Here is a 13,637-nt window from a genome sequence, read left to right as displayed (position 1 = left end):
ACTGTTATAACAAGCTTGCAAGCTACCAACTATCATCCACATTGCACCCACAGAGAAAAATATCACCCACTCAGATAGTTAGTGGTTGACCTGACAGCTTTGTGCATCTTCTGTATGATCGTATATGTTAAAAATCAACTGTAAACCCAACTTTATGTCTGGAGTTTGACATTACAGCCATCTCCATCTTGTTTGTTCTGTTTTTTTTTTAGCTTATTTAGATGAAAGGGTGGAGGTGGAGGGGACACTGACGTCACACCACGGCATCTACTTGTCAATCACAAGGTAGCCATGCCCTAAAGCGTACCCGGTTTATTGCTTATTTTACTCTAAATGGGACCGTAACTTACAAAACAAACATCATGATGTATAGAGGAAGGCTTTAAACTAGTGATTAAAATCATAAACTCATTTGGAAACGGTTTACTGGGGTGATAAATCAAGTGAAAAGTAGGCGCATGAGCTTACATGCAATCACACTTGTTTTTACAGCCGGCGGAGTCACTCCCAGCTGGCCATTAGAAAAAATGCAGATTTAAAAGGCACTTAAACCCAGAAGTTCGTCAATATTTTGTACAGTCAATGGTTGAAATCATGGTTCTTTGTAGTTAAGGGGGAATTTCAGGGGACTTCACACATGAATGACGGCTTCCTCAAACTACATACTGACGAAGGAGGAAAGAGATTTCAATCCACCTTCAATGTTCCTGTGATGCATTTACACTTCTCCTTTTTTTTTAGCAAAGTGTAAAAGCTCTCCAGACTTCCTGTGACGCATGAAGTGACTGGACAGCAATATTTGGGCTTGAAGCATTCGACTCCTTAATATAATCATTTTTAACAGAATCAGACGAAAGTGCTGCGACTCCTTCAGGAAATTCATCCATGAGTAATGACTTAATAAATGCTTGTCTAGTACTTTGAATGGATGTGAAAGCAGAGTTCTGTAGTCGTGTTAAAAGTCTCAAAAAGACTGAGAGGTATTTTTACCACTGCGGTGCCGTCACCGCGATCCCACTGGCAGCAACAGTCAAATCTGTCAGGTGCTGAAACACTTAGCTCCGCTTTCATTATCAAACTTCAAAATACTTTTTGTAGCACTTTTAAAACTCAAGTCTTTATTTAGAAGATTCTAATTAACACGAGAAGTCAAAGTTTTTGTTGTGAAAATTAAACAACGAAGCTTCACACCGTCTCTGTGAAGTTTCGCACGGCTCTCGCAATCCTGTTTCAGGCTGTGGCGAGAACAAACAGTACGACTCTGCTGTGAACGCCTCATCAAACCGCATACGGTCTAATGGAGGGAGGCACTGACGCTCGCACAACACAACAGACGGTACAGTTGTTCTGCTGTATTGGCAGGACATTGACTGATGGACAGTGTGCTGAGGAGCGGGCTGGGGCTGAGGATCGATCGGCTGCCAGTTTGGTTAAAAGTCTGATGAGCTCCACTGCAGAAGGTCACACAGTTGGTCAGTCACTGTGCAGCAGAGGGATTAGACGGCACTGACTGACATGATAGATAACAGCCATCACAGATGGCAAAGGAAAGGTACAGAGAGTGAGGAAGGGCATCCATTTAGTTTAAAGGAAGTAAGTGGAATTTCAGGGGATGTCCCAGAGGTCACGGAGGGTTTAATACAAAATAATTTAGTGGTGAAGACCTGCTCTTTTATGAATCACCCTCTGGAGACTGTGCATTAATTTTGCAATGATTTTGTGCGAACTCTGTCAAGGTGAATGTAATTTAATACTGATACATATTGATATAACTACTACTTCTGTAAAGTCAAGATCAAGATACTTCCTAAGATCGATGCAAAGATCATATAAAAGTCCAATCTTGCTTGGTTTAATGTGAGCAAGTAAAATGTCTGAGATTTAACTACACATTGCACATTCATTAGTATCTGTATTATGTTATTTCTTCCTTTTTTATCAGTCCATTTTTAATATAACGTATTACATCAGCTATCTACCAGGACTAATGTGTTGAGTGTAGCAGGGTCCCTGCAGACTTAAGAAGCTTATTTTTGTCGAAAAAACGGTGTATTTTCTCTCCTTTGTATGTTAAAATGAGTTTCCAACTCACACAGGAAACATTTCTTTTACAATGTTGGATATGTGTGATTTGTTGAGCACTCAACAATATTGGCCACTTTACCGGAATAAAAAGCTGGTTGGAGCAAAAAGTGGCAAACAGAGAGTAGACATACGCTACACACTGAGGCAGAAAGAAGATATTGGGAGTAAACTTCTGTTACCGTTGTCAAAGTAGATGACAGTAGAGTTTCTGGAGACACTGGGGTCAAAGTTTGCCATTAAAGGAGCGATGTACTGTGTAGCTGTTAGCATCCGGTGGACCACGTCACCTGTGTAGATGAACCCTGAGGAAGAAAAAGGGAAAAGACATAAAAACTTTAACTTCCAGTACTTCAAATGGAGCACCATTAGAAACTCTTTCTCAGTTACAATCATCAATGTGCAACGTTTAATTGCACCATTTATGGTGTTGTACCTGCTGTGATTGAGTGTTTTAAGGTGGATTTACCCTTTAGCAGCTCATAAAAACAAGCATCAATCTTCTGTCCCTCCACTCCCACCTTCCCTCCTTCTATAAAGATGTTATCAGGTACAGTATCTCACAGGAAGACAACAAGTCTGCCCCCCAGTCCAAAGTTAAAAGCTGCTCATTACCCAACAGCCATCACTTCTCCCTCCGGCTCTGGCCTCCTGCTGCACGGCTGCTTTAGCGAAGGCGCGACGGCGATTAATTAGAGCCGTTATCTTTTATCAAAAAACAGAAGGGCAAAATCTGAGGGGCTTTAAGGGAAGATATGCTGAGTGAGCAGCTATACATCACGGTGGCGTTATGAGTCTTACTGATTTACTCTCCTTACGTACTCCTCTCCTTCCTCCTGTGTGTGTTTTTTATTCCACATCATCAATCACAGACACTAACGAAGAGCCCGTGACAACAAAAACGGATTCCGTTAACTTTTCCAATTTATTCGTCCGCTCAACAAGGCACAAATAGATCTCTCCGCAGAGAGGGACGTGCTCAGTCGACACAAACTGGAGCTGCATCATTTAACAGCCCGTAAACACGGTTATTAATGGACTCCAGAAAAGGGGGAAAACGCCCACTATTCATCACCGGGGACCGGTCTTTGCATAACAAATAAAGCGCCGGTGACAACAGAACCAAACAGCATCTTAATTTCCCCACTGACATCAAAAGTTGAGCAAAGTCAGCTGCTATTTCAAGATTTGTTCAAGCTTTTGTTTCTCCCTCTGGCTTCGTCTGAAATGCCAAAATATCCAACCCTCAACATACCTTTAAAATCATGTTTTACACAGAACAAAGGGAAAACATGGCATTTGGGTGAAATGATCATGTTTCCAATATATTTTACCTTTTGAAGAGCAGTTTGAAGAACTAATAAGACACTTACAGTGACAGTGTCTCCAAAAAGAGTAGACATGCTTGTTTTTAAATTGTTCTTGCGACAGGAAAGGGGGCATCTATTTTTTCCCTGATGTTGCCACTTTTGTCTTGTTGAAAATTGCAGGATTTTTATGCTGACAGACGGACCGGCTGTTATTTTCCAGTGTGCCTAGAGATACGAGACAGAGAAGCCACTAAAATATGGTCTTTTCTGTCTGTCTGACACAGAACTGAACTGAATGTTATTAGAGAGAAACATTCATCATCATTTGGGAGCAGATTGGCTTGATACTGAATATTGCAGGTGAGGGTAGTTAACCCTCTCTTTGCCTATTGTTAAATTAATGTTAATCGCAGCCAGCATGCAGAGTTTTTTGGTCTCCAACTACATAAGTGCTTCATCCCAGCTCTCTGGTCAGCACTTATCTAGCAGAGAAAAATGATAAACGAACACAGGGATTAACTCAGCAAGTGAGTTTTTTCAAATTATTCCTTTAAATCAAAATGCTGCATATGGAAAAAGTCCTTCCCCTCACTTGGTCTTCAAGATGGACATTTTTTTCAATAACGTACTGAATAAAATCATTGAACCGCCCAGAGTAAGAAATCATTCCCATATGGAAGGGTCTGTTTGCTTTTTCTGCAGAAGTTCAGCAGAAACACAGTATATAAAGTAGCTGCCTGAGGTCTATAGGAAGAAAAAACTGGGAAAGAAAGAAGGGGATTTTGGGGAAAAGTCTCTATTGAGGCCAAGCCTATAAAACCCTCATTTCATGTCACCATATGTCTTCTCATACAGTGGGCGGGCTATAAAAACACATCTATCACTTTGGGAACCAGGAGCAGAGCAGATCATGAGGGGAATCAATCTTTCCCTAAAGACCTCCCTGCTCTCTATATAGAGCACTGTCAGCACTCGCAGCGAGGAGAGCGGCGGCGGGAGGTGGGAGTGAAGATATGACTTTATTTAGTTGTGTGAAGTCCTGACAGTAGAGAACTCCACCTCGAGGAAGAAGGAGTGATGGAGCTAAAAGTTTCTGCCCTTTATGGCTCCATAGGAGGAGTTGCCATGGTTACAGTTACTTTTATTCCTATCGCAGGGGACACGCGATTCAACAAAAAGATCTGGACCCGAGCCACCAGGGCCAGAACTGTTTTTAAAGATGGTTTTCTTACAGGTTTTCTTATTCTTACAGTGTTTACAGACCGGGAGGGAAAAACAGAATTTATCAATAATATCTTGTAAGTTAATGTTAATTCGTGTTGCACCTAAGGGTCTAAAGAGCTGTAACTCATCTGCTTTCATATGAGTATTCCTTGAATAATCTTAAAGGAATAGTTTGACTTCTTTTGGAAATACATTTATTCGCTTTCCCTGCTGCAGGCACAGCTGCTTCAAAAACACCCATCAGCTCTTTCCCTGTTCCTAGTGTTTTTCCACTTGTTACCCTGTCACCTGTGTTTCTCTGCCTCACTCCACCTGCACCTCACCCCCTCAAGTCCAGTCTTTGTCGAGTCATCTGTTGTTTCCCTGATTCGGCTGTTGTGTTTTTCCCTTCCTGATGTTCTGTCGTGTCCCTGATCCTAAATAAAACTTCATCCATTGCACTTCCTGCTTGCCATCTGCATTTGGGTCTACCTTCTCTGCTCTGGCGGAAGTGACCAGCTCGATGACGAGATTGATACCACTCTCTGTAGGCTAAATATTCAACTTAGCTTAGCTTAGCAGCGGGAAACAGCTAGCCTGACTCCGTCCAGGGGGTTGTGTGCAGGACTATTTCATGGCTGCCACGCGTAACTTCCTTAAGTCTTTACAGGTTGCTTGGCGACAAATCTTCAGCAAGTTATTGCTCAAAGTAATTCAACACATAATGCAACTTGTTTCTACGCTTGGGTTTTTGCACAGATTAAACAAATATGATAACATGTGGATTTTTCGATTTTGTTACCTCAGGATGGAGCCAGGCTAGCTTTTACCTCCTGTTTCTCCAGTCTTTATGCTAAGCTAAGCTAACCGACTGCTGGTTATGACTTCCTATTTACTGTACAGACATGAGAGTGGTATCAATCTTCTCATCTCACTATCTGCAAGAACGCAATACATATTTATATTCAATAATATATTTCAAATATGTCAGGAGACTAGCATCTTTACACAAGTAGCAGTAGCAGGTATTGTTACACACTCACTATATGCAGTCTTGTGCAAAAACAAATGCTTTGTTGCCAGAACATGAGGGCAGCACAGCAGATAAGAGTCTTCACCCTATGTTATGTCGTGGTATATGAAGGTAAAGAAGATAGAAAATAAAGACGTAGGGTTGTTTAGTCTGCCTGCCTAAATCACAGTAAATATAAACATGCTGTACGCTCATTCGCTGGTGGTGTTCTCATGGTTATATGTTGCTGCGTCAGTACTTTCACATCCTTTATCTGATTGTTCAGCGACACAAATGACTTCCCCCGAATCAGCCGCTATACATTCCATCTCATCTCATATTTACCCAACATTCACCTCAAACACGGTCTTATCTCTGTCTTTGTCCGCTTTGTTCGTTTCTCCTTTCACTTTAAAAACCTCCAGGAAGCCTAGAAATCCCCTCACACACACACTTGTCTGGACAAACACGACAATGCCAAGTGTCGAAGGGATTTTACTTCTGCTGCTGCTGCTTCCTCGGCTCTCTACCGGCAATCTCCTGCAAACACAATACGACTCATTTGACAGGCTAAAGAAAATCAGACAGCCTCTCAATACACTAAAGAGGTGAGAGCCGCGGGGCGCTCAATGGAGAGGCAATTCATTCATTATGGCCGTCATTTACAGCGCAGGGGGGACTGGACAGAGGAGGAGGAGGAGGGTACCTGGGGAACAACAGATATACAATAGAAGAGGAGAAAGAAAGGGGAGGAGGTGGAGGCAGAGAAAGAGGTCTTAGGAGGGTGGGATGGAGCAGGATCTTTCTTTTCAAGTTGTGTTTATATGTGCTGCGTGTGTCCAAGAAAAACACGAGCAGGAATTATCAGTCCCCACTAGACCAAAGCTTCACTTTATTGGACGCTTTGTTTAGACGAGATCGTTGTTCCTTTCGTCCTGAGCCGTGTTTAATTTACAGGATATTTTCCGTTTATCACAGCTGTTCCGAGCCACGACTGTACCCTATTCGTCTTTCTGTCTCCCGAATACAAAGCTGCGGGGTTTTTATCTAAATGAAATGTCTGCTTTTCTTGTTTTTATTGCTGATTGATACAAAACAAAACCGAGTGAGACCATAACTAATCCATTATGTGTCACCGAGGAAAAATCCTCTGGCACACAGAACCAAATGTGCTTTATGTTTCACAACTGGAAGACTTAAAATTGGCAGCGATCGCCACCATGACTGGACAAAAATGTCAAACTGAATTATGCCAAAAAAGCCAGAAAGTTGTCATCCTTGTCACAACAAAGACGGCCATATATTTTGTTTGCACGCAACTAATTTGTTTTGTCAGATATGTTTTGAGGGAAACCTAATAGTTTGGATTACGGTCAGTCGCGCTGTACAGGGGTGGTTGAGCTGAAAGGGGTTTGCATCCATGTTTGGTTAGGTTGAGGCAACAAAAGCAGCTTGGTTTGGGAGAGACTGTAGATTTAGTTAGTTGTTAGTAGACAAGTAACTGTCACTGTTGACTTTTCCAACACTTCACTTCCAACCTGATGCTCTAACTTCCCCTCTAGTATTGGTTTTGCACTGAGTTTCCAATATACAACGTCTGGCTAGACTTTCACAATAAAGCCTGCTGAACAGTCATGGCTTGGTTGGACTTGGAAATCACATCTCTACATATTTATTGTTTCAAAATTAATCCTATAGAAACATAGTTTCTTGGAGACATAGTGCCATAGGTTTCACTGACAAAAATGCTGATGTATATTCTGAATCTGTATGTGTATTCTGGTTGTAAAGTGTGACAGCTGGCCCAGTAAACAACACGCCACAGCTGGATCTCCGTCGACACAGCTGGTGGTGGTCAGATCATATATCATCACTGATATTCACGGTCTCTACATGTCGAGCCGTCCGAACACACACTCTTCAACACAGACTGGAGGCTCTCCGTTATTGTCAGTTCATTACAACACCTGCTGCATGCTGACAGTCACAGTTACTGTCTTGACTGTAGAAATATTGTTTCTCTTTGTTGACGTACTTCATTTACTTTCAGTCATTTCAAGGCAAATCAAACATGTTCTGCTCTTTTATTATTCAGGCATCTAAGGTGTCTACTGCAGTAACTTTGCAAGGTCTGTGTGGGTTTTAAAACAGGAAGATGTTGCTTTTAAGGTGTAAAGTTCAAGGTGATTTATTTGTCATTATACAGGGTAATAATATATATAAAACATGCATATAAAACGGATACAAACAATAAACCCGCACATTCTGAGAAGAAACAATTTGAAATAAAACAACTTGCTTTTATCGATTAAAAAGACTGTTGCCAGTTAGTTTTCTGTCCAATAAACGAATCAATTATTTAAATAATAGCCTCAGTCTCACACTGGAGGGTGCCAAAGTTGCTGGAGTATGATTTTAAATGTGCACAAAAACACAATTCAATCTTATTAAGCCATTTTTTGTTAGAGGTGAGCCTTTGGTATCTCAAAAGACAAGATAGAGATTGTTTCCACCTGTTCCTTATACAAATCAAGAAGTCTCAGCAACAGTTTTTCTAGAAATTTAAGCAAATATGTGTCTTTTTCTGAGGTACTTTTATAAAAAGCTATTGCAGCCAGTTGATTTGTATTTGAATCAGGTTTGAGGACTCGATAGCAGTCAAATTACTTCTCATGATAGATACTTTTTGCAGCGTAACTCCCACTTTACTGCATGCAAAACGCATAAAAGTGGACTTAAACCTCATATGTTTTACGAGGCTGCGAGCCAACCCCCATCTTGTTGCCCACATCGTTAAAGTGGCTGCTGCACTATTGAGACAGTAACTTTTCTGTCCTGTGTAATTGTAACTGCTGCAGACTTTAAGCACAGGTAGTATAAATCAATCATATTAAAATTTGTATTTAATATATATTAAAAAAGGAGTGGTTTTCTGACAGTATTGAAAGGAGGGAGAAAAGACGGTCCAGTGAGGAGAGGAGGAGGACGAGCTGACTGAAACGGAGGCATATGAGAAGGGCGTCTCAGACACAAAGCCCCAGAGGCCTGCGAGAGGCAGATAGCCGCCTCCTCCTCTCGGTCTCTTCCCTCCATCTCCGTCTGAAGGAATTCAAATTCTTGTTATCTCCTCTGCGCTAGCATCCTCTGAACCTGTCCATCCCTCCACGCCGTCACCCGGCACATTTCTAAAGCCAACTTTGCCAGTAACGGAAGATCAAAATGAGACGGTGATGATAACGATGATAAGAGACATCTCTCTATTATTCCAGTGGCAGTAAATGCAGCACATCTCTGAAATAGTTGGGTAAGAGCAGAGCTTTAGTCTTTGATGTGATAATAGCTGGTTGGGGTGTTGTGGTTTCGCCGTCAAGACTCAAGTGGAAAATTGCTTTGCACACTCTGGCAAACACGTCTGCTGAGTCACGTGTCCAACCCACACACACACACATGTCCTGATGCTCCCCCACCTCCTTATCCGTGTCTATCAGGGTGTACTGGGCTGCTTTGGCAGAGGGACTCCTGTTTCCAGTCCAAACCCATCGGTCTGGTTTCTCTTCCAGTTCAGTCTGGTGTGGAGTTGGTGGTGCTGAGTGTCGGGAGTGGTTTGTTTTTTTTAATCCCCCTTGTCTAGCAGACTATCCCACAGAGGTGAGGGCTGTAAATGGTCGTGTATCAGGCTGACTGCTTGGCTGGCAGAGCGTTGTCGGTGGTTTTGTACTGTGGTTTTGTGCCAGACGAGCCTTTTGCAACCCCTGAATCTTCTGATGTAATTTCCCAGAGAAAAGAAATAACTCATTGTTTGGTTCTTTTCTGTATTCGGGGGTGAGATGTCTTTGTACAGCCGCCACCACACTCACAGGTACACCAAGCACCAGAAACACGTGCACTCTCTCCCTTTTTCTTCTCCATTTCATAAAGGTCTTTCTACTCCAGACTCATTTCATAAATCTTACCACATTCCCCCCTTAAACCCAGCTGCAATAAAAACAGTCTGTGTACAATCAAATATGCCGAGCACATACAGTATATCCAACAACAACAGTTATAACTACTAGTGAGAAAACAGAGTCCAAGAACAGTGTTCACTTACCACCAGTCGCCACTGTGATTTCACGCAGGAAGTGTCCATAAAAAGGGAAATCGAAGGACAGATTAACTCTCTGTGAGGGGAAAAGCAGACAGATGACCCCGGTCAGAAAGATAGAGGTAAGAGGAGGATCAGAGAAGAGACTGTTTTCTCATCTTTAAAACAACAAGAGGATTTAGATCAGACGAAAAAAATGTGCAGGGAAAACACAAAAGGTGCCCTGTGTGCCAGATTAGCTCTGCTTTGTGTCATTTCCGAGTAGAAGTCTAAAACAGAGATCGAAGGAAGAATTTAAATGTGGTGAAAATATATTTGCATATGACCTTCATTACATATTAGTACAAGAAAGAAAAATCACATCCTCTCCTACAAAAATACCCAATTTTCATAAGAATATTGATGTCGGCATGAAAATATTAAATACTACGTAACAGTAACAGGACGTCTAACAGCATTCATGGGTAAATACCTATTTACATAATACCTTTCTTGGTAGACTTAATACCTGCTTCACATCAGCTTGTTAGAATTGCCACAGAGAGCATTACAGCATGCTGACGTCTTGTAAAATCAATACTATGAGTTTTTTTTTGTAAGAATTGTGACAATATAAGTCAAAACGATGAGATATATCCACATTTTGACTCATTCTTTCAAAGTTTTCACTGTGACTTCATATCTCATCATTTTTACTGACCGTCAGTCTCATTCCTGACTTCTCCTCTCTTGTTTTTTTATTTTTCTGGTAGAATTGGGCTTCCATACTTTTTAAACTTCTGCATGTTGGTGGGAATTAACACGTAATAAAAGGGGGATTCACAGTTTCTCTTGGACCAAATGAACAACAAACTGCTCAAGTGCATCACCACAAATGATGTTTTTAAAGTATTCATTATTTTGTCCATTAACGGAGTAAACTACGGCCACACTGCACCGCTGCCAGGAAATGTTACGGAGGTACAGTCCACGGTAAACATGCAGCTATTATACATGATCCTAGATTATGTTTGGGTGGAGTAATCCTGTGGCAAGCCACACTAAATCTCACAGACTATACAGCCGATCCAGAGCTTAACATTTCTACAACACTGTGATGAAGTTGACCTCTGCGGCTGTGTTTTGTTTTACGACCTCATTGGCCCAATTCCTTTCAGCGTCTCTGGCAGGCGGCAGTGCCAGGAAGGAACATGGAAGCTTTCCCCAACCCTGGTCCAGCATCCAGCACTCAGAGCTCTTATGCTGTTTCTCAGGACTTTTACTGCCATCATAATAAACCGTATTTATTTAAATGTTAAGTCTGCTGACACGGTGGGTAAATTTCAGCACAGATGGTTTTCACTGCAATCTCTCAATGAAATTATACAGCCAAGATTTCCATTTCGCCTTTTGACTCTGCATTGCTTGGCTGGTCATTGAATTGGAAAACTCACGTATTGATTATTTAAGCAAAAGTCGGAGAAACCTCCCACATCCCTCCTGAACTATTGGGAAGAAAAGGCTCGCCTCCCGGCCGAGGCTGCGGCTGAAAAGAATAGCTTGTATGGTTCAATCCATCATTACATGACTGAACGTAGAGGAGCAGAATGCACAATGTGGGACTCTTTTCTATCTCCTGGCCAGCTATTGTTCACCCTGGATGCCTTGTCTTTTCTCTCCAAGTCTTTGACTGCCCATTCTGCTCTCCAGTCAGTCTACTGCTGCCTCGTGTGACTCCATCAGTATGCCCCTCACATAGGTCACCTGCTTGAGGAGAGGTGGAGGGAGGGGAGCCTTGAAACTTCACTGCAGAGAAGCTTTTCTTCTTTATTTTTCAGCCACATCTCTATGGTTTTAATGTTAAAGTCACGTGTTTGTGGCGACATATTATAAGCAATCTATGGCCAACCTAGCAGCTGGGGCTTGTGGGTATAAGTTCATGGCATAGTCAGTAGTACAGTGCACAGAAATACTGAGTAAAACAAATCTCTTCTTTGTTTCGTCGGCTTTCGGTCTTTCTTTGAGCCCATTTAGAGGATTAGATGCAAATGCAGATTGGTATAAAAATAAAAAGTTGAAACGGCACAACTCTAGTCGACAAATGGGGCTGTTGCTGCTTAGCTGCAGTCAAGATCAAGTTCGGTTAAACTCCTGGCTTAAAATACAGCTGAGTTTGAGCAGCTGAACTGCCTAACACCAGTTTAACTACGTGTATGATGAAGTTATCCTATAAGATCCTGGAGCTAAATCAATTCTTAGCTTTTTAGTTATTCAGACCTGTTTCTGGGGGCTCCCTGTCCTGCATGTTTGAGATGTTTCCCTGCTCCAACACACCTGATGCAAATGATCAGCTCAACATCGAGCTCATGCTGAAGCTGACAACGAGCCATTCATATAAATCAGGTGTGTTGGGGCAGGGAAAGGGTAGGGGGTTGTTTTTTTTTTAGCAACAACAACAAAAATGTTCTCATCCGTGCTTCTACTTTGAGAAGAACATTAGCTGTGTTTCCATCCAATCATCAAGCGAATTTGAGGCAAACTTTTGCCACAGAAAGAAAACGCAAATAGGACGTGTTTCCATCAGCTGATTTGGAGCGAATAAACAAACCGGCTGTATTGACTATGTTCACATGGCTGTAATAAAAGTAGAGGTTGCAAAGCAGAAACAAAACCAGCTGTTTGCCAATCCGCCAATAAACCTCAAAGAAAAAGGAAGAAATGAAACCAGTCGCCTTCGTCATTTAGAAGGAAATGTGTACATTAGTCAGGGAATTGTAATCTTAAGCCAACATTGCTGTTGAGCGAAAACAGCTGATCAGTCATTTGAGTTCAACATTTGCTATGTTTGCTGTGTCAGAACTTATCCTGAGAAATCCTGAATAATCAGCCATGAAGCGCATCGGCCCTTTTTCTAAGAAGGCAAAAACCACAGCAAGCAAAAACGAAGTCTATGCAAAATTGAGGAAGTTTTTTTCAAATTATGCCATTTTCATCAATCTTTTCGAATGTGATACATTGAATTGTGCGTTTAAATACATTGGAAACACAGCAATTGAAAACTAAAGCTGGGGTTTTGGACTGTTGGTCAGACAAAGGAGAAATCGTCACCTTGGACTCTGGAAAGTTAACAAGGACATTTTCTTTCTTTTACTATTTTCTGAATTTATTTGAGAAAAAAATCCACAACAAATAATGAGAATATTACTTATTTGCAGCCTTAATCGGCAACATCATCATATCTTAAACTTTAGATTAAACTGCAGCTAAGCTAATGACAATAAGCAACGGCCCCCAAAGGGTTTGGGTATATTTTAATTTAAGTTACCTCACAAACGTTCACAGAAAAGAAAGCAGAGCATCACCTCAAAACTTCCTAAGACACCAAAGAGATCTCCTCTCGTGCCAACTTACCGCTGCTTGTCTGTGTGTGTTGGACAGGATCCCGTGAATCTTCACTTTGCCCTTGTCCATCTGGTCGGTATTTACCCACAAGTCCTTGCTCATCTGATCAGACGGGCCGTATGATTTTGACGTGTAGTAATCGTGATCTGTATCCTCCTGTAGAAGTGACAAAACAAAACGCATCCTGTGAGTTTACGTCATTGTCTCAATATCAAAGACAACAAAAGTTATTTAGAAGTAATACAGTTTAAAGGAGAGAGTGGATATTGCTGTGTTGCTCTGTGAATAAAGCCGCTCTTGTTATACAGAAAAGCGTGTGCAGAATATATAAACATCTATTTGTAAATACATCCTGTGGCTCACTGTTCCTATAAGCTGCTGCAAATCAAAACCCAAGCGACAGTGTTTCTTAAAAACAATTAAAGACAAATACAAAACATCTACAAATGGAAAATCAATATCGTAGAATATTTTTAATTCAGCTGCAGAACAAATTACCCGCTCAATTGAATTATGTTACAATACAATCGTTTCCATTATGCGTGCTGCGTGCGTGTGCACTCTC

General features: G+C 41.5%; 1 protein-coding gene across 2 annotated transcripts in view; it reads right to left on the bottom strand.

Annotated features, from left to right (window-relative positions):
- Nucleotides 1-13,637, bottom strand: part of plxdc2b (plexin domain containing 2b) — a 90,026-nt gene that overhangs the window by 32,725 nt on the left and 43,664 nt on the right. For both annotated transcript variants that reach the window (XM_084340663.1, XM_084340664.1), the window contains exons 3-5: nt 13,082-13,228; nt 9,698-9,767; nt 2,265-2,387 (exon numbers count right to left, since the gene is read on the bottom strand). In XM_084340663.1, the coding sequence (XP_084196789.1) occupies nt 2,265-2,387; nt 9,698-9,767; nt 13,082-13,228 (340 nt within the window). The remainder of the gene's footprint in view (nt 1-2,264; nt 2,388-9,697; nt 9,768-13,081; nt 13,229-13,637) is intronic.

The sequence above is a fragment of the Pagrus pagrus genome, assembly GCF_965226575.1.
Source record: "Pagrus pagrus genome assembly, chromosome: 20".
Classification (NCBI taxonomy): Eukaryota; Metazoa; Chordata; class Actinopteri; order Spariformes; family Sparidae; genus Pagrus; species Pagrus pagrus.
The sequence above is the reverse complement of the archived record's forward strand: the minus strand, read 5'-3'. Positions and strand labels throughout refer to the sequence as shown.